The sequence below is a fragment of the Taurulus bubalis genome (genome assembly GCF_910589615.1).
Source record: "Taurulus bubalis genome assembly, chromosome: 14".
Classification (NCBI taxonomy): Eukaryota; Metazoa; Chordata; class Actinopteri; order Perciformes; family Cottidae; genus Taurulus; species Taurulus bubalis.
The window spans coordinates 19,838,084-19,860,065 of record NC_136602.1 but is presented as its reverse complement, the minus strand read 5'-3'; the positions used below and the strand labels follow the sequence as shown (position 1 = coordinate 19,860,065).

General features: G+C 40.9%; 1 protein-coding gene across 2 annotated transcripts; it reads right to left on the bottom strand.

The window, feature by feature from the left end:
• Positions 1-1,681: 1,681 nt before the first annotated feature.
• fam204a (family with sequence similarity 204 member A) lies at positions 1,682-17,800 on the bottom strand (the record flags this gene model as incomplete). 2 transcript variants are annotated; one of them, XM_079229623.1, is made up of 7 exons in its annotated part: positions 1,682-1,866; positions 2,160-2,269; positions 14,343-14,432; positions 16,039-16,144; positions 16,741-16,771; positions 17,120-17,210; positions 17,558-17,800. In XM_079229623.1, the coding sequence occupies 7 exons, from the start codon at positions 17,798-17,800 to the stop codon at positions 1,815-1,817; spliced, it is 723 nt and encodes a 240-aa protein (XP_079085749.1). In that variant the 3' UTR covers positions 1,682-1,814. The 2 variants fall into 2 exon arrangements, with proteins under 2 accessions (XP_079085749.1, XP_079085750.1); XM_079229624.1 differs by having other exon boundaries at positions 16,039-16,141.
• Between the last annotated feature and the right edge of the window lie 4,182 nt (positions 17,801-21,982).

The following is a 21,982-nucleotide window of genomic DNA, read 5'->3' as shown; positions in this document are numbered from 1 at the left end:
ACAAATCATCCCAGGTCAGGGGGCTAAGACGGGCCTCCAGGAAGAAGCCGGTGAAACGGGAAGTGGATTTTCCAGCTTAAGAGCAGAATCATCTCTGCTCAGGGCATCGTCCCGTGTTCCTAGAGATTAATACAGCGAGATGCTATTGATACGGCGCCGCGCTGCTGTTGGATCAGCGCTAACCACGTTCACAGATAACTAGTAGCTTCAAAAGAACTACATGGCTTCTACATGTGGTTCTCTCTCACACACACACACACCGATGAAAGAAAACCTTCTGAAAACGTTCTGAAGACATTGAGCGTGCGATCACCACCTGAAAAGTAAAAGAGACTCCAAAACCCCGACGCTCCAGAAGGCTCTGAAATTCGACTACTTTCTGTCCCGTTAATGAAGCATCTCTGATGTTTCCTCACTCATCAGTCAAGATATATTTTTCATAGCAGTCATCAAAGTGAAGAAATCCCACGTTGTCCTTTGATGTGCTTAACGCAGTTTTAACTCGCGTCTCATTACAGAGATAATTAATAGTTTAATTAGCACCAATTCTCACCAACTGACAGCCGCTCAGAAACGCGGTCATGTGATTCTTTTGGATGTGAAACGATGGAGAAGCTGGGGTTTTTCTTCTTCAAATTTCAGCATTTGTTTTTCGTCTCTTGTCCTATCTAGCTTTGTTCAGCTCAGGTTTTTGTGTCATGGATTGCCCTCAAACTTTTATTTGATGTTTAGTTTGTTTTTACCTCGTCCCGTTTCAGCCGACTCAGCAAAGCTACGAGAACGCGGCTCCCCACCAGGGGACACAAGTGCCCAAATATGTGCAATGCAAACAATTTGCAGGTGGGATTAATTTTAATTCTCATTACCTTGAAGCAAAGCAATCATTTTCTATGGTTGAAAAAAAAAAAAAAAAAACACATATAAGCGCGCATTATGAATAAAAGTAATTATCATTCTCGTGCTTCTTCGCGTGCCGTTTGCAATTAACACTTCCTGGAATCTGAATCCAGCGTGAGCGACCGCGGAGGCAAAACGCTGCAGATCGAAAAAGATCAAAGTGACGGCGAGAGGAATCGAGGAGTTTACAGATGCTGAAGAGAGCTCATCGCACAATGAGCAGCGAGCGGAGGCTTGGAGATGCAGCGCGGGCCTCTTGTTCGGGATGAGAAACAATAGCTTGTCTCCCAACATGGGCGAGGGCCAACAGCAAAGCCTCCGTTTCATGTCTCAAGCCCCCCCCCGCCCAAAACGTTCACTCAACTTCCAGTTTACAACTGCTCACACACTGTTTACAGCAGCCAAATTTCATTTTCTTCTCCCAAATCCTATCGCACATTATCCTGTACATTGCATTAGGGCCCTAATCTTTCCTTTCTCTCCCTTGGAAGAAGAAAAGGAGCGCCTTCATGATTAACCCACTTTACAGCAATAAATAAACGCATCATCCAGTAATGTACACCAGATTTAATTTGAGAAGGGGGAAGGAGGGGGGAGAAAAAAGGCCAGAACACTTAAATCACTGAAATGTAATGAAAAATAACACAATGCAGACACCAATGGGCGCCTTAGGAATTAATTTGAATGCTCCATAATTTTCTCTCACTCTCGTACCCTCTGGATTGCTTTTTCCTCAGCCAACTGTGCCCCCCCCCCCCCCCCCCCCCCCGATATCACACTCAAGTCTTCAAAATATACAAAGAGAATAAAAAAGAAACAGGATCAGTTTGCCAAAAAAAAAAAGAAAAACACTGCTTTTATCAAATTAACTTAGAAAACTCAAACTAAAAACAACCAGTGGTTCTCCTCCGTGTTTGTCACATGAAGCCCATGTTGCTTTTGGTTTCCCATCGTCTCTTAGCCTCAAACCTGCAAGCAGAAGAAGAAAAAGAAAGAAATTGAGTGACTGAACCCTCTATGAATACATTTCAGCTGTCAACTTCAATCTCTGCGTGAGGATTCATTCAAAGTCCAGCTAATGCCAGTTTTTCAGTCGCTGTATCGTAACTGTGCTCGAGCCCAGAGTGTTAAAGGCAGATGTGATGGAAAACACAAACACAGAGAGAGACACACAGAAAGAGAGAGACACAGAAAGAGAGAGAGACAGAGAGACAGAGAGGAGAGAGAGACAGAGAGACAGAGAGGAGAGAGAGACATCCTACCCCCAGGCTATTTGGTCCTTCCTTTTCTGCGCTGCCCTCAAAGCTTCCTCTTCCTGTTTGCATTGCACGAAGTCACGGCAATCAGCGGCTTGAGCGATTTTCACGGCCAGCTATTTAGAGGCAGACAGAGGAGAGGCCCGTTAGAGAATGGAAATCAGTCCGTGGCGAGAAAAAGCCTCTCTGACTGATGTGACAGGGCGGCTTCTCGTCAGCGTCTGCTTCCCCGCGCTGCCTCCTCCGCACCGCGGCAACGGGCTCAACGACACATGAATGCCGTCCTGCTAACCCAGAGCTGAACACATTTTAACATACAGTACGTCACACAAAGTAACTCTTGCATAAGGGTGTATACGAACCCGTGCATTAAACGTGATGCAACCAGATGAAGCAGCAGCATGGGGAAAACGTAGAACAAGTGAAGAGTAATATCAGGAAATTAGACACGCGTAATGATCACATCATGCCATTTTTTTTATATATAATTATTATGTACATTGTTTGGCTTGGTTTTCACAGTATCCTGAAAAACGTGGAAGTTCAGTTTGATAACGGTTTACTCTCCAAATGCAATAATACGAAAAGCAGTCCCTCTCCTCTAAGGCACGCTTAATCAACTCCACAGAGTTGATAACCAATTCATCATTTACCTCGTTAGTTCAAGAAAAAAAAAAAAAAAGGCAAGGCCATCTTCTCAAGTATTACTATCTGCTAGTTTTCTCTAGTGTTCTTCTATAGTTAATGTAATACATTTGGGTATTGGGCTGTTGGTCAGAAAAAACAAGACATTTGAAGACAATTTTTTTTACTATTTTCGAGACCAAACGATAAATTAGGAAAATAATTGGCAGATTAATCAATAATGAAAACAACCAGTAGTTCTGAAGTACTTCCTGTATGTTTTTTTTTTAGAAACTGTTTAAAATCTGAAACATGTCTCGTAAAAAACAGAGATGCAGGACAATGTGTAATTGTTCCGTAGCTCAATAAATTAAAGGAGATTCCGTTTATTAAAATGACTCTGATCTATTTTGCCTTTTGTTTGAGGCGTTTTAAGAGGAGGTCCTATTTTAAAACTCCCTCTCTCCCGCACATTGTTTCTATTTGATTACTTTTTTTTTTCTTGTTTAATGTGTAAATGAAATAAGGGAATGAATAAATAAAACAATGAGAAATGACATTCAGCATTTTGCCATTTTGCCCTCAGTCTCAAAAACCTTTTGCTCTGGCATTTTTCACTCATCGCCACCAGTGTAAAGGAGACTTTTATTTCTGTTCGGAGAACTGTCGGCAGTCCCTGAAATCAGAAGTGAAGAGAATGACCGTGACTGCAAGAGGCAAACATTCAAATCCCGTGGAGGACGTATGTATTGTGAAGCAGAATAATCCCAATAACCCCAGTCACACAGAAGCACGGGAAACAAAGGGGAAAAGCCTGCCTCCTCTGTCACTCCTGAGATAGGTTTATTATTCAAGCAAAGGAGAACTTTGATAAACAACTTGGAACAATTTCTCTCAACCTTTGGGTAATTCTCTGTAATATTCGTAGTACAATCAAGCGGGAGGAGGAGGGGAGTCTTAAGGTAATGAAGAAATGTGCCACCACTGCGCCACTTGAAGAAGAAAAAAAGAAAGGAAAAAAAAAGACCTGCTGGAAAAAAAAAATGTTTCAATTATAATTAAGTGGGATAAACTTTATTAGAAAGACTGAAACTAAAATATCTCCTAATGCATGCTGGGATTAAGCAGGTCAGAGCGAGCAGGCAGGAAAAATTAAACTCTAAAGGCTTTTTATCACCATATTTCAGGAACCAAGGGTGTAAAATGTTCTAATTTGGGATACATTAAAAGCCATAAAGGTCTTTCAAAAAGATTAATGGTACTTTGCTTGGATTTAAGATAAGGGCTTCGGCTGGCTGCAAGTACTGGGCTCCGGCTGGGCCCTCAAGGCATTCATCTATACAGTCACTGGAAGATTTGTGAAAGCGTCTGCATAACCTGAAGCGTACATACTATGACAGCTCTCCAGTTCTTTGCCATTTTATAGGTTTTAAATTCCTCAAATCATGTTTTCCCCCCTCAAAGAGAGTTATAGCGGGTGACATGCTCTTACATTTTGCAGCAGATTTGCAAGCAGATAAAACCACACCATGGTTTTTATCCCTGCTCCTTGATGGAGGGCTGGAGGTGCTAAATGCTCAGATTATAGACCAGACGTTTATTCAATTGTTGACAAATCTGAGAGCAGCTCCTGCTCTCTGTTTGTTTGAAAAAAAAGAGAAAAAAAAACACTTTAGCTAATTCTGGGAGCAAATCAAATGAAATTGTGATGCTAAATGGTTTCATTTGGAGATTTACAGCCAGAGCCGTTTCTTTTTTTCGACACCAGGATTACCCACATTAACCTGCTCTCCTGTGGGGTTGCATTTGAAATGCAAAAGGTCTGGAAAACACGCCTTCCCAAACATTCCGAAAGCTAAATTAAAACCCACTCCCGTGCCCCTCAGTTCGCCCTCTTTTAAATTCACAACATAGCGTTTACTATATTTAAAGCATTAAAGGGCTTTTCCCTTTTTTTTTTTTTTTTTTTATCAGTTTAGTCTCCAGTCCCTGATTGTCTTTACTGAGGCTCAACATTAATGTCAACCAAGTTACCTAGGAGACAGAACAGATCAAAGAGACAAAAAAAACCTCAAATGTCTGATTAATCAAGCCTGCAAACAGCTTATTTCTTTTAGCCTGCATGCAAGTATGAAAATGAGATTCCGAGAGCAGTACATTGTGCAGATTTGTTCATTCTTATCTGAACAAAGCCAGCGGCAGCTTATTTCATGGATCACTGGCACTGTCAGCGCGGTGGCGCCGAGCAGGTGACGGCTCCTCTTTCTGTGGCGAGAACAAAATTAGCAAAAAGTCGGCACAAATTAGCCTCTCATATTTTCAGTAATATGACATTATTTTTCATTTACTTTTTTTGATCCACTTTTCAGGATTTTTTTCTTCCATCCCTCCCACACCCCCCCTACGCCCCACACACCCTCCTCCCCTTGCGTGCATCTTAGTGCCAAATCCTTTCACATCAGAGGCTGGGGGGAAAAATAAGAATGAAAGCACAAAGCAGGAGACGGGAAACCTCATGTGCTCTTTGTTTGTGTGGCTCCTTAAAAATGCAATTCTTCCACTCCACCACGTGTAAATATACAATTAAGTGTCCATCACAGCCGTGTTTCTGTGCCGTGTGTTTGTCCCTCTCCTGTGTGGCCTGGGCACAGCCCTGCTAAAAACAAGGTTTATTCAGAGGATTAATACTCTGACCTTTGGAAGATTTGAGGGCAAAAGAAAAATCATCATGCACAATGCTGGCACTGCAGCAGCAGCAGCTTAGGGCCACTAGGAGGGTTAAGTCAATAGTACCGTTTTCTGTTCATTCATGTTTGGGTCGTCATGGAGACTCAAGTAGAGACCCAAACATGGGGCCTTAATACAAAAAAAAGCCTTCTGCATTGCTGCTGTATAAGCCATACACAAGATAAAGCAAGTCTATCTTAATGACAGTTTCACACTCTGCAGTCATGTGCGTCTGCTCCATTGCATCATTTCTGAGGTGTTTGACGAAGAAAAGAAGCATTAGGAAGTCTTTATGAGCAGCACAGGCTTCACAAAAACACTGTGGCAATTAAACAGCAAGTGCAAAAAGACAATAGCTGAATGAAAGAGGAGAAAATACATCTCTGTGCGGATAAAGTGTTAAAGCTCCTATTAACAATACGAAATAAATGATGGCTTTAAGGAAGAAATGGCCTTAAACCCATTCATAAATTTACTATCCAGGAAGCCTCTTCCAATTAAAACGTGTGAGAGGTGGATTAACAAGGGCTATATGGCTTTGCCTCGCTAAATCACCTCCCCGAGCTGCTCTGCTGCATTTGACGTGTAAACGATTAATGACCAGCCTAATTCCCTTATCACACTACCTTAATGCCTAAATAATGTGGCCTTAGTCAACTTTGGGAAAGCAGGGCTATATAAGAAAGGAATGAATATCAGATTAGGCAGCTTGTGTGTTATTTCAGCGTAATTTGTTCGAACTGAGGCGGAGGAAGAGAAATGTGTTCCTGGGCCGCAAAGCCCCAGCGCCGCAGTGACATCGGGAAGGTCAAAAGGTCGAGAGGTCAATCAATACCACCCGGATCGCATTAAAGAGGAAGGAGGCAGAGCTCCATTCAGCTAGTTCATTTTGACACAAGTAAAGTGATAGACTGGAGTAAACACAAAGAATGGCAATCAAGCACTTTGAGGTCTCCTGTGAGACAATAGATGTGATTCACAGTGAACATGCAGACCTCACGGGGTCTAAAGAACAACTAATCTACTAAAGCGTTAGCAAAGTTGTTACTCATCCAAGTAGCGGAGGAAACATTCAGATTCTTTACTCAAGTTAAAGTTGCAAAACCTTGCTGAAGTACTGAAATGTAAATATGAATATGTAGATATTGCCACTACTGATTAGTCTACCAATTGTTTAATCGATTAATGGTTTGGACCAACAACATCAATAAATAGTGAGAAATGTCCATTAAAATTCCCCAGTGACATCTTTCAAAAGCTTATTTTTTTTCGTTTATCAACTTATTAAAAAAAAAGAAAAAGAGCAATCTTTGCTGGGAAAATGTATTAAAGGATTAATCCGCCATCAAAATAGTTGCAGATTCCTTTTCTGTCGACCGACTAAATCGATTAATATACTTTTTGTTTCAGCTCATATTTACTACACTACTGGGTAGTTTAATATATAATAATGCCTCATATTTCATCAGATTATCATACGTGTTGCATGGAAAATTCTTAATATGAACTAAACTAAGAAGAGCTGTGTATAAATATAGTGGAGTAAAAAGTACATTTGTCTTTCGAATATGGTCAAAGTATGAAGTGGCATGACGTGAAACAAAAAGAATGGTGAATATTAATTAGTGTGCGCGATGAAAGTACTTCAACTGTGTAAGTACAGTAGTGTACTAGTACATCCACTGGTCAGGTGACTAATCTCTGCAGCTGCGCTTACGACTTTAATGGTAACTTGTATTTCTCTGCTTCAATACTTGAGTCGGCAGCAGCGTTAAACAAAGTGTAAAAGGAAAGCATGAACAAACAGTCCAAACCCGACACATCCATGTTGCTTCATATAATCCTGCCTCCACTTTGACAAACAGAATTACATGGCAAGCGAAAAGAAAGCCACTCCAGGGAAGGCACAGTAAAAGCGCTATGTCGACATTTTTCTCTCTTAGTAATCTGATGCGAGATACACATGACATGACATCTTTAGGGAGTAGACAAAAAAATAAATAAAGAAATCTCCAAAAGTTCGCCTGCTTTGTGCACATTCCATTATCTTGCCTCTTCTGAGTAGGGTAGGCTTATTAGCAAGCTTTGAACTCACACTTACAATAATATGCCATCAACAGTTTTATAAGCTAATTAGAAAAAACAGTTTAATTACTGAGTGACTGGCAATAAAATGGCAATCATGAAAAAAGAAACCGAGGGTGCTAAGCTTCCACTACCACCAATTAAGGCCTAATTACAAACAAATTATATATGTGTTTTGCTGTGGGCTTTAATTTATAAAAAAAAATGGCTTTAATTAAAAGAGAAAACATGCTAATTAATTAAACAGCACACAAATCTACATTGAAAAGTATGCTTTGTCTATCAAGTAATTAATGAAATACAATAATCCAAATGAGATTCCCAGGCATTTGATAAAAGCTTAGTACCCATTTCAAAATTAATGGGCGAAAATTTTATGTGAGTCATCCAGAGATACAATAAAAGTTCATTCAGTGATAAATTGCTTATGCTGAAGGAAAAATGAACAAAGAGGAGAGTTTCCCTAAACTCTCTGCGACGTGGCCTGTGGGGGGGTGGGGGGGAGCGATGAGGGGCGGGGAGACTCACAATCTGATAAAGCCCACTTTCCAACAAAAGCGCTGCTCATTAATTTTTTGATTACAAAACACGGGGCATGGCAGGGAGAAGGTGGCAAGGAGAAGAAAAAAGAAAGGTGCTAAATAATATAAATATCATGAAACGCTCTTAGTTCAGCTCTTTGTTTCGACTAAGCCACCATGTCTCCTCCGACAAAATGCCGCGACACCTTTGTTTCACAGCATTTAAGCGAGGCTTTCCAAAGGGTAGATTTCAAGGACAGTGGGGCTTTTCCTTTCAGCTGCCGCTCCGATTGAAATACAAGCTGGGACATAATGAAGGGATATTATAACCAGTTCAAACACTGCAGAAACCATAAATGCCTCTTGTTAATGCATACTCATCAGGTTAAGTATTGTTTATGAAGTGATCTACCAATTAGGGGGGGGGGGGGGGGCACTTTTTAAACAGATTAGGCTGAACAGGTTAATCTCGGTTTAAACGGGGGTCTAAAGACAGGTCCAGAGGACAGGAAGCCACTGGTCCAAAATGAGGCTAGATTAGGGGTTGTTGAGCCAACGGGCACAACGAACAGCAGTACTACGCACAACTCAATACGATATGCGTGGGATTTTATACTGTAACATACCATTTATTATTTAATTCTGGGGGAAATGTCAGAAACAACTGGACAAAAGACAAAAAAAGCAAAGTGTTCGGCCTCTCTTCTCTGACAGAGCAACATCAGGTTTCTCAGAGATGATCATTTAAATTGTCAAGACTTCCCACCACAAAAAGGTCATGTGAGACGTTGCTGTGCAGAAGCAATAGAACAGTTAGCCGGGCATTTCCCTGAGAAAGTTGCTCATGACAATAACATCGTGTTATAATGACGACTTCACAGAGCATGTAAACATATCCAGAGCCTTTTGTCAGCACTTTGGACAGAAGTGCACAGTCTCTGTTGCCTTTTTCCTTTTGCCCTTCAGTGTGTTCCATTACCTCAATAATGAAAGCATCACTAGTACAGCAGAAGAATGGAGAGAAACGGTTTCATTCATGGCTCAAAGGGCAGTGCACCTGAATTCAAGGCTTTATGAATACAACCATGAGGTGAACTTTAAACATCCATGAGCCCATCATGTGATCATCCCTTTCCAATAGGTTCACAATCTGAGGCCCATTTCCAACTGACTGAGTCTGTTGGCAGCGTGGTTGATCCTTTATATCGTTTACAGCTACTCTGTGTATTACGTCTCAGCACTATGTCTTGAATCCACTGATCGTCCATTGTGCCAAGCACTTTTTCACTGTATAGACTGAAAATATAAATTGCCTTTTAAAAACATACATATTTCTTTGTTTGTAGTGCAATTTGCGGGCCTACTTCTTTCGCCTTGGTTCAGGAGAAGCCAGCAGCCATGCAACTACTTTTTATTTTTCATATTCTTTAGCGCCTAGAAGTAATGAAATGGACTTGACACCCCCTATTGTTCGAAACTAAGAGACTTTCTGTTTTGAAGTGGTAATGCCACTCTAATAGCTGTGATGAGTGCTATGGGGGAACTGTAAACTCTAACATGCCGTGACAGTCTTTTGTGGTGAAATATGCCCACTTACTATATATAAAGTACAGCTCCTGACTATTTCAAAAGAGAGAGGTGGTTCTGTGTTTTAAAAAGAAAAGCGCTAGGGAGAAATTAGTTGTTGTGAGCACGATGTAGTATGAAATACTACAATGAGAAGGTTAATTAGTGTGACGAAGAAAGAACTGTACATGTTATTTTGATTTTGGGACAGCTCAATGAAGACCCCAATACGAATTCTCTCTGCATGGGATCATCATATGTTTAGTCAAAAAATGTGTTGGCAACACCAATCCGGGTTCAGAATATCATCTGTTTCTGATGGACCTTCAAAAAGACTGTTCATACAGTACATTACTTAACTTGATGCAGTAAATATCTGGCCACTAGGGGTGATGACCCAGGTAATCGATTTCAGTTTGTAGATATAAATAGCAGCGGATACAAACAAGGACTGGTCACATGGAGTTCTGCAAGGATCAATCTTAGGACCGTTACTCTTTTGAATATATGTAAATAATATATTGCAGTTGATTGAGAACATTTTCTCTTTGCTGATGATTTGGCTTTGTTTGTTCAAAATGTTTCCGTCGACATCGATTACAAAATAGTTTTGCCTCAAACATTAAACAATGAACAATCGAAGATCTAGATATTTAGGCTACCTTATTATGGTCATGTCATGCTTATGCTTGTCCAGAAGTCTAATGCCGATCTAAAAAATGCAAATATGATATGCTATGATTCACTGTGCAGGTAATTTATGCTACCATGGTATTTATGAGCAGCAACAGACCGGCTTACTGCTCGCACAAAATAATGATACATTACATATTTGATAACAAAAAAAACTATTTAAGTATGAATAAATGGTCAAATGGTTAAAGGCAGACTTATGACCCACTAGAAAGCAGTGTGTGGTGTCCGTATCTACAGAGACTGGATTTTCTTACTTTACTGTGTTGGAGACGATTCTGGGCATCAACCTCTATAAAAAAAAAACGTAGCGACCAGGTACCAGATTGTAAGCAGGCATCCAAGAAGACCCTACAAAAATGGCGTTCATAGGGCCGAAAAACTGCAAATACACTGAGGAAAAAACGGCAAGCAGACAAAGCGTGTTCCAAAACAAGAGTGAACCTGGGTTGGCTTTCACCTGCTGGCAAGCACCCTAACCCTAGCAGCGGTCAGGAGCCTAAAACGGACTATTTTAAGTGGTTTGAGCGTGCTAAAGAGCAGCTTAGGTATAATACTTGGCACAATCAAAATTCAGCCCATATTCATAGCTGTGGATCTACTGGATCAAAATCCTAAAATGTGAAACAGTTTAGCAGATAACCTGAGATACCCGGAATCTACTGCAGTTTTTAAAACAGCTGTACAACTATTAAGATACTTGTGTATTTTGTGTGCGTACTGAACCAAACCATTCCCCATGTTCCTACAGGTCACACCACACGTTAGATGACAGAGGAAGTCCCACTGTGCTGTGCAGTACTGATGAGTCATCACCACTTTGCTCTCATTTACCGGGAATATAGCTGCAAAAATCAATCCGTCCAGTACGAGCTGCTGGATGCCACATGCCACGAGCCTCCCACATGCGTCAGTCACTCTACGTTATGCCAATTACTGCATTGATTAGCCCAGATGCAGTGCAACATAATGTGCAGCAATCAATGGGTGGAGACACAGTCTTCTTCATTTGAGGACTTGCACCTTTTAATCTACTGAACTACGAGGACTACTTTAGAGGCAGGAAGCTTTGTACATTATTTGGTGTCTTCTAAGGCGTGTGAAAGGAAATCTAAACGCGTTGAGAAGGATCAACAGACATCTTTATGAGAAAAGACACCCTATCTGCACAGTTTAAAAGGAATACATTAGGGAGCTTTGTCTAAGCAATGTAGACATAAATAATATTTTGGTACCGAAAAGGGGATGTGATTTCATTGCGCCGTCTTCGGGCGCGTTAATACTTTCACTTAAAAGCGGAGCATGTCTCCATGAATTCATCTAAAACAAAGACTTACAGCCTTGGGAAATATTTAAAAACTGTAATGAGAATAAAAAACACCAACCTGCAATATACGAGCAGCGCTTCTCAGAAGTTTGACAGATGAAAGAACACATATCTCTGAATTTGTAAGGAGCCTTCAAAACAGGTTTTTACCAAATTGTTTTAATGTTCAGATTAAAAAGAAGAAAGTGGAGCAAATGGAAATCATTAATTGATTTGAGGGAGCCAAAAGCAGCAGAAACAAACATTTGTCGCATAAAAGGGGTTATTCTGACAGCGAGCGCTCTATCTTCCTTCCATTTCCCTTTGCTTTGAGGAGATAAGTGGGAAAGCGTTAGATTGAGGATGAAAATACACTGAAACATTGTCATCCAACATGTACCAGCATTTTCTTCACAAAACAATGCCTGGAGGGACAAACAGGCCTCTTTAGTTCTTCACAGCTGTCGAAATGCTTTTGCATTTTTCGCGAAGAAAACCTGTTCCTATTCTTCCGGTGAAAAGCCTGCCACAATCATGTCTTGGTGTTATGACCGTAAACAAATTAAACATCTAAGCCATTCCGTACCAAATGAGGCACTCAATTATAACCTTGAAATTGATTCTGGCCACAGCGGGGATTATTGATCCGCTAAATGTTTGTCAGAGTGCTCCTGTAAACAAACATTGGTCTTAATGCTATCTGCATTACAGGCTGCATCGTTTAAGATATTATATAATCCTTTCTAACTGATTCAGATTCCATCAAACTTGTTTTCCCTTTTAGCTGCCTCTTCCTCTCCCCTTCCCCTTATATTCAGCAAAAGCCTTTTCTTTGCATTCAAAATTGAACGATAAAGAACTTTACGTCTTTGGGGATTTCAAAGCGGTCAATTGACTCGAATCTCGTGAAATGAAGTTATCGCTGCTAAACAATGCGTCGCGGCTGCCAGCCTGCTGTCACGTTCCCATCACGGTTCTGGCAAGACGCGAGGCAGGTGCCAGGGAGGCGAGAACCTCGGCTCAGGCTAAAAAAACAATCCACCGGCGCTCTAAGAGGCTTTCTCAAAGTACAGCGCAGGTGCCACTCACTAGAGCTTTCATTTAACTTCCCCATATTTGACCACTCTGCGAGCGGTTAAGATGGGAATATAAGGGCTCTGATGCTACACACTAATGTCCATTACACACTGGAGATACCGGGGCCACGCATGTAGTGCCAATTCAATGAATAGTACAACCGCAGCTTTTTATTTTTTTTATTTCTCAACACAGATCCCTGTTGTTGGAGCCCACTTATTCATTCGAGAGGGTGAGGCTTAAACGCTTCACTGACTGAATATCATCTTTTTGGATGACACATCTGTAGTCTGAAGGTCAGATAATGTTCTCTACTGTGATTTTTTATTTACTGTCGCAGTGTTCTAGTATAGTTGAAGTGAAGGATGCTGTTGTGAGGCGTCCCTGCATCAGTGCAAAAGACATGAACCCAGGTTCTTTGATAAAATGTCAAAAAGGTATAAGCCGTTGGACATTACAAATAAAACACAAGGAAAGAAGTTGAATATAACTCCTACGACGAATATCGATGAGAAACATATTTTTTGCACAAAACATTTTGAGGTGCTGTTTTGTTCCCTTCCTACAGAGCTTAACTAGCTATTTACCCTCTGTTTCCAGTCTTTATGCTAAGCTAAGCTAACTGGCTTCTGGCTCTCGCTTCATATTTAGTGTGCAGACATGACAGTCATATTTATTTTCTCATCTCTCTGCCAGAAAGTCAATTACGTTTTTAGATTATTGATTAATCTTTGGAAAGAATTCAGCAGCTACGGCAACTGTCACAATTTAACGTTTAGAATGAACTCTCTGACTCGCTTCTTCTCCACAGCATCGGCAACATAGGCTTCTGCGTATTATACTGACAAAATAGGATTTCTTACCTGGTGGCCAAAACATAAACATATAGCACGGTATAGGGACTTTACATTATATGGGAGACTCCTGTGTTTCCATGTTGAGGTGGAATATCTCCTGAACCAGCAGCCCAGTCTTCTTTGCAACTTTATCGCAATCCAACAATGAAACCTCAGCCCAGAGTGTTACACGCGTCTGTGTTGCTATTATTACAAAATGAAAAGGCTTATGGGATGCTGTGAGCAACATGCATCATGAAACAAAGAAGTTTAACTTTGATGCTCCAAGTACGGCGATTCCCCCGGTGGAGAAGTAACACCGCAGCTGTATGTCTTTTTAGCCCCAATTACATGTGTGTGCGGGCTACATTTTATGCTAAATTAGTTTCAAACCACTTGATCCTTGATGCCTGCCAAGGCGGTTAGTTACAAAACTTCAGGCACTGCATTTAGGGACATGTACACTTCAAAGGTATGAAACTCTTACCTGGAGAATGATTTAACAGTTGGCTTGAAAGCAATGTACCCTTCATTAAAAAGCAGAGCCAAAAGTCCTTTAGACACTGCAGCACTTCAAAACTAAGGGGAGGGCTTTCCATTAACTCAATGGAAAAGGGCTGCAGGACTGAATGGTGGGTGTCTGCGTGTGTGTTTTTGTTCCTCTATGTCTTTGCAGCAGAAATGGCCACGGATCCATTAGCCCAATTTGTCACAGCGGGAGCACCCCCAAAGATCTCTTATCAGCACAACGTACCTCTCGAGTGGCGAGTCTGTCGCTCATATCCTCCGCCTTTGCAATGTTCCCTTCAGCTATGGCCGTCTCTATGCTCTTTTCTAGGCCGGACTGCAAAAGAGGGGGGAAGAAATTCCGTTTTTGAAATAGGGGTAGAGAGAGAGAGAGAAAAAAAAAAATCAAAGAGTAACTTCAAAAGTCCCCAGGGCCTTATTTTTAATATGATTGCCATTACTACAAATATGTAGATTTTCCTTCACAAATGAAAACCTTTTTGATTGGATATTAGTGGGGGAATCTTAGAAATGCTACAGGAGATTACCAAACATAAATGTGACTCTTTAATTACACATTTCCATTACAGGCCTAAGCAGACGGGGGTGCAGAGAGGCCCCCGGTTACTGATGGCGAGGCAGTTCTGCTGTGATGAGCCTATCTGACGAAATGGAGCACCAGATTTATTCTGCCTCCAAAATGTCATCTTGCTAAAAAGAAAAATACTCTGGAAAGAGGCTGTAATTATTAATGTGTCTTCTCTGATGTATTGTTTGAGGACCTTGATTTTACTGTTAAAGTACGAGGGCGATGCTATCAGGCTAAAAAACTCTGAATTAGTATCATCCTTTTCTCCGTACCTCTAGTTGCTTGATTTTACTTTATATAGTTTATTACTCTGCATATAAACTGAAGCCGACACTGATACAACCCGACTTGTGATCTCGATTATAGTCTATTGTATTGCACAACTCTAACTGACAGACCATCATCCTTTGTGCCATGAAACATGTTTTTAAGGTCACTGAAGAAACGCTGGGAGATGAATTAATGACATCTGGTTGCTATGACAGCTTTTTCCTCAAATGAGACTGTGTGAAAGACTTAGCAGAATACAAAAATATGATATATTAATTACAAGGAACTGCATTCGAGGGATGAAGGAGCCCCCTCATTATGTTGATGTGACAAGTTCTGTTTCATTCAGCTTGTTAATCATTTCTTTTTATCCTTTCATAGTTGTCCTATTCAAAAGGAGGCTAAAATCAGCAAAAACTCAATTTTATGCTGCTCTTAGATAAATTAAGCACAAAATACTCCAAAATAATCATTAAAAGGATTTCAAATTGAAATGTGAACAGCTCCCATTCACTGGGTCAGCTATAATGTTCATCAAGCTTGCAAATATTATTTTTTTGCTTCATTGGCAATTTGCAAGCCTTTGCACAAAGCGTTCATTCAGCTTTAAGTGCAGAAATGTATCAGAATGAAAGAAAGAAAGTTATAATTTCTTTCAATTATGAATTCCACAGCAGTGGCACATGCCCATTTATTATCTAACAATTAATTTAAGTGCTCTAGCTGCAGCCACAGCCACTGTATCAGGTGCTCAAACCCTCCCTTCTTTGTCAAGCAACATTTAGATTTTCATTACGTCTCGTGCAGAAAAAAAAAACCTACACTTCACTTTAATCTCAGGCACACGCGAAAGGAGATTCATCCTAATCTTATCACTAAATGTAGCCAAACATAATCCCTAATATTCATCTCAGTGTCAGGTTGAGCAAGCGTAAGGATTCTTCTAATCCACATGTCATATCATGTAAAACAATGAGGGGATACAGTGGCACGGAAACACAAAGGATGGGAAGGTGTTACGAACAGCTACGACTGACAGTATTATACCTCGGCAGATAAGTTGGGAGGCAGCAGTCTTTGTTACCTTCGGAGGGGGTTTGGAACATGCGGGGGGGTGAAATCGATCGTTTGCACCAAAGTGCTGCTTCAGATCGTCCCAGTGCTTCTCCCGCTCCTCCCTACGCTCTCTGCTGACAGAGAGAATGTGAGTTAATGTTTGTTACATGCAGCCTGGCGCCGCGATGAGGCGAACTACCATTCTATCACTCTATGCTGATATCACAATCCATATGTCCATCTCGCAGCATTGCAACACCATCAGTGCTGGTGAAAAGGGATCATTTTGGCACATTCTGCCTCATTCAAGTTCCCTCAACGTAGTACAGCTATGATGCCACACTGGTTGATGATTCAAACTTGATGACAAATAGATGATTAAGCAAAGGATTTAACCATAAATGATCCGTTTCTTGCAGGCAGACAACAAATCACGTCTACTACTACTTTTTCTAAAGCATAAAATAGGTTTTTAGACATGTTATTCTATCCTGTCATTTAGTTACGAGCGTCAGCTGGCAGCATACATACTTGTTTGTGTTAGCTCGTCCATTACAGCGATCATGACTGCTTTTCTCTTTGTTTAAGAAAGTTGTCATTTCGTGGCCGTGCCGTTTTGACATCTGAGACTTGGCTGCCATTACAAGCTTTTGATTCTGGCAGCGCAGAATTGCATGAATCTTTTGTTTTATTAATTAGTTTCACTGGTTGGGCATTAATAATGTGGTACCTTGTTTCTGTGGGTTCCTCGCTCTTTGTTCCTGTTGATTGACACAAGACACACAGTTAGAAGTTTGTAGGATACTTTGATACAAATAAGCATCAGCTTAACAGAGGTCTTCAAGTATTACAGGTTGGCCAGTAAGGTGCTCTGTTATATACAGTATTAAGAGAGGGGGCGGGGGACTAACATTCTTATATGGGTGAGAGTGTTATTATTGTATTATTTTTCATAAAAACTGATTTAACTTTTACCCACTGGACTTCTCAACATACATACAAACATACATACATACATACATACATACATACATACAGAAGCAACCCTTGTGGCTCAACATCAACTGACGGTATCACGCATCACATTTGCATTGTGTTATCACTGGCACCTTTCTTATGTGGTCTTCTTTTCTTTCTCCGTCCAGCAAGGCCCTTCATTGTCTTCATCTCGTCATTCTTCTTACGTAGATCCTGGAATTTCTTACACACACACACACACACACACACACACACACACACACACACACACACACACACACACACACACAGCCTTTGATCTACCTCTGTTGTACATACATTATGTTATGATACACACATGTAGACCAACAGGGTGACAAAACCCGTTTATTCACATGTTGATAGCCCAAAATGGACTGGGGATTTAACATGAATTGGAAATTAATTGTAATTGTTATTGGAAATGTGTTTTTTTTAAGGATGAACGTAGCCCTTACAGACAACAACAACACAAGTACACTGCAGCTAGCTTGTTGTTCACAGAATGGATGCTAATATTAGCTACTGCTTACCAAATCCACGTAACTTACTTGCCACATTTCCTGGGATATACCAGACATACTGCTTGTCGCGGCATCACTGTCTGCATCACTAGCAGTGTGAGTCGACTGTGCCTCCGCCGCCGGTACTGATGAATTTTCCCCGGCAGAGCTCATCTTTTCTGCAGAGCCCTCACGCTTCTCTCCCTCCTTCTTCTCCTCCACGCCATCCTCCTCGTCATTCGGACTGAGGTCTTCTTCGGTGAAACCTTTTGGCAAGAGTCCGCTGTACATTCCGAGTCAGCAGATTACAGTCAGATTAGACGTTAATGTATTATTTGGCCGGACTAAAACTGATCAGAAAAGGGTAAATTAGGGATTTTGACAGCAGCTTTTCGGAGCGGGCTCTCATTTCCGGGTAAACACGATGACGTTTATGATACGCAAGCAGCGATTGGCTGAAAACTCAGAACGTTCGGCATATGATCCAATCGGAACCGTATTTATACATGCTGGGCAGCGGAGCACGAGGGCTAAACTAAAGCTCTCATTGGCTGTTTTTTAAGCACCCTGTTTAGCAGTAATGGTTTAATTTGAGGTTGTTTTTTTGGCTAGCAGAGCGGTTTTATGGTGCAACGTTTTCGGTTATCGTGACATTTACAGCTCCAAATAGACGCCGAAGATACAACTGTCTAAAATAGTCTGTGCAGCGAAGTAAAGTCAAGAGCTGGCCGTTGTGGAGCATTTCTAATTGAGGTGAGCTGGGCTGCTGACAGGTCCGTGAATTACCAGGAGTCATTCGAACGTTAACCTATATTTGTGTCATGTTCTCGGCGAGATAAGCGGCCTTCTATGACCAGTGGTTAGCAATTTGCTCAAAGCGCCCCGGGCATTACATTATTATTAGAATGATTAGCATGCAAATCTTGTATAGCCCCTGGCACTGGCACAGGCACATCTACCCTTAAATTGCTCTTTCACACTCATTCACATTAGGCTTTCTTTTGGTTGCATCTTATTGCAAAGCCAATAATCTACATAAATTATAGCCTGTATTTTGTGTGCCATATGAACGCACAATATAGACCTATAGCACCAATATGTGTGTGTGTGTGTGTGTGTGTGTATATATATATATATATATATATATATATATATATATATATATATATATATATATATATAAAGGTCAAGAGGCCCAGGCAGGCTGGACGCTGCGTGGGGAAGAAGAACTTTGTGGAAGAAAAAAAGTATCTCAGGTGAGGTTCGACAGGACTGAATTGTGTGAAAAGGATTCGATACTGGTTCAGTGTGATTTTGGTGCCAACAAACGTTTTTTGTATTCTTTGATAAATTACTATTCTTTGAATTCAACGTAAGAGGCCAAAACGGCTCGAATGTAAAGCATCTAGACAGGATAGACATTATACCAATGACCTACAGTCTAAAATCACCAATGGTGTGACTTAAAGCTGGTGTGACTGAAACAACTGCCAGTTACACCATTAAACCATGAACACAAAATGAATTGGCAACAAAATGGACCAATGAGTAATCATTTAAATCAATTTATCAAATCAAACATTCCTCCAGCTTTTCAGAGTATTTTGCTGCTTTCTCCTGAAACAAACTACATTCAGTTTCAACTTAATCTTATTTGGGTCCTAGAACAAAATACTCTAGGACACCATTGTGGTCGGTGCGATCTTGTGATTGGCATAAGTCACTATTTCTGACGTTTTAAAGACGAGATGGTTTAGTTCAAAAGAAAATCGACGGGTTGATCGAGAATTAAAAAAATATTAAGTTGCAGCCACTCTAAAATCTGAAAACCAGTAACAAGACAACAATTTTTTTTAAAGACATTCAATGCTAGTTTTTAATACGTTTTTGTCGCGAACAAAAAAAAGGTATTGAGGTTTTGACGCCCAGCCCTGTCTTGTTGCCCAAATGTTAACAAAATAACCCTGCAGTCCTTGCTCTTTCCTTGACCTTCCTGCACCCCAAAGACCAGAGAGAGTCACGCAGTTCGGCTCTGCAAGATGCAGTGCTTATTAAACCGGGATGATAAGGCTTACGCTATATTGCATGTCATCTCGAACATGCAAAATCTCGATCTCATCCTCTAAAATATGAAACCCGCTAACTGGTACCACTCACTCAGCATTATTGTGACTTCCATTACTGGTGTGACAAGTTGATGAGCACGGCAGCTTCTGAAGGTAAAATGAGTTACAAAGTCCTGTTAATGCTAAACAATTTCAGCATTACAGGTCTGAATCATTTCCTTATTGATTACTCGACTATGTGTTCTATTTCACACTTGAATTAATGTCTCTCAGCTCTCCCGCCATCCATCTCTGTGTCTTTCCCTCTCGCTCTCTCTCCCTGGCATGTGCTCCAGTTCATTATTTCCGTCATTTCTTGGTAATTTGGAGTTGGCTGTTTAAAACTTAGAGCCTCTTATTAAGTTTTGGCCATGGCGGATAAGCGGCAGGACTGTAAGAGCACAGAGATAAACTAATCATCTTAAAACCCTAATTATTAGTATCTTACTGTGACAGACTGTTTTTGCGAGCCAGCCAAATTGAGCTTTAAATGAGGAAAGGCATATCTTCGCAAGTGGTAATAATTTTAAGTCATCTCGATCTGGCTTGGTGTGGCAGAATTCATTAGTGCAGATTAGCACTGTGTGTACAAAGTAAATGAGATATCTAATAGCAAACGTGGAGGTCCGGGGACTCTTAATTTCCTCCCCAATATGAGGGAGGATGTGAAGAGGCGATTATTTATACTTTAACATTGTGACTTCTGCTCTGTAGATCCGTCTGCTCCTTCACCGAGCGGTTACACTAAACGGTGTCGCTAAACTGTCCACCTCTCACCTTCCTCTCGGCTGCAGCTGCAAGAAGGTGACGAGGACCAAACCCCCAAAATCAGATTAAACTGTGTTGCTCTGATGCAGGCAAGCTTGATTTTTCTTCTCTTTTTTTGGCGAGGATATGAAGGAAGTTAATTATGTGTGTAAGGAGAAGGTTGGGGGAAAATAATAAGATTACAAAGAATAATTTGCTGATATAATTACACCAAAATTGGGTACACACAATTGTAAAATACATGTATTGCTTGACCTGGGTTAGCCAGTGAAATAAATCCTCCTTCTATAGCCTTTGTTAATTTGTTTTTATCATCTCCAAGTGGTGTTTGTGCAGGCAGTCCAATTTGCATGTGTAATTCCACTGTGCAAATTGACAACAAGTAGATAATTCGAGGAAATAGGCTGGTTGCAGGCCCCTGCTATCTTCCCAAGCCTATTCATTTTGAGGAACCGCTGAGGCATGAAACTCATACATCAACTATTTCCTGACAACGCTGAGGCTTATTGTCCCCTAAAATGTCATTACAGCCATTATTTATGAAGCTAATTCATTTATTAAACCATATTTACTCTGACAGAATTTGTCACATTCTATCCATATCCAGAGCGTTGCTTTTGAACAATGTCTTTCAGCGAGTATGCACGAACACGTACGGCCTCGCAAAGTTTCGAATCAAACCCCATTTGTCACTCATAATAGTTGGAATATTGCGAGAGAGAAGAAGAAAAAAATGGTTTCATTCAAGGGAACTTTTTATGGCAAAAAAAGCTAAAACCCTGTGTCACAGAAGTCCTCTGAAAACAGTTTAGCGATAACCTGCCTCCTTTTTTCTTTTTGTGTATCCTCGTCCTAACAGAGCGGAGTTAACGCGAGCATAATCAGATGGATAGCAGCTACTTTAGCAGCACTGATAAATCCCCCCTTCTGACAGCCTCCTTCCCAAATGAGTGTGCATTAGTCACTTTTAACGCGTTGCAGCCAGACATCTGAAGCTAAAGAGTTCTCGCGTCGAGCCTCCTGGCCTGTTGCTGCTGACTTTATGGATCTGTCAGTTTAGCGCAGCGCACACTTCATGACAGTGTGGATAATTTGCAATTGTGAGTGATGAAGTAACACATGGCGGTGGTGGGGGGGGGTCATACATTTTAATGTTACATGTTCGCTCTGGATAATTCCGTCATACCATTCTCCTGCATCTCTTTCTTTGCACTTACTTACCTGTCACCCAAAAGCACTTATCACAGCAGTGGCGATGAGTTGTGTTTGAACTGTTTTACTATATTGATTTGGAGGCATGACATTTTAATTAATACTGGGTGTTAGCTGTCGTATAGGCAGCCGGCATCATTGGGTAGAGTATGAGACAGGCGAGGTGGGGGCAGCGAAGATAAGGCTAAAGTACTTAGTGTGAAAAGGCTGTAAAAAGGGATCAATGTGGAAAGAGAGAGACAGTCATGGGCTGAATTTAAGGTGGGAAAAAAAGAAAACCCAGTAATATCTGCGCTCACTATATTTCTGTCAAGGTCTATTCTCCGCCCGATAACACAAATCATCGAGACACGGCGTGGCCTCGGTCTTCCACAGGTTGCAGACTGCA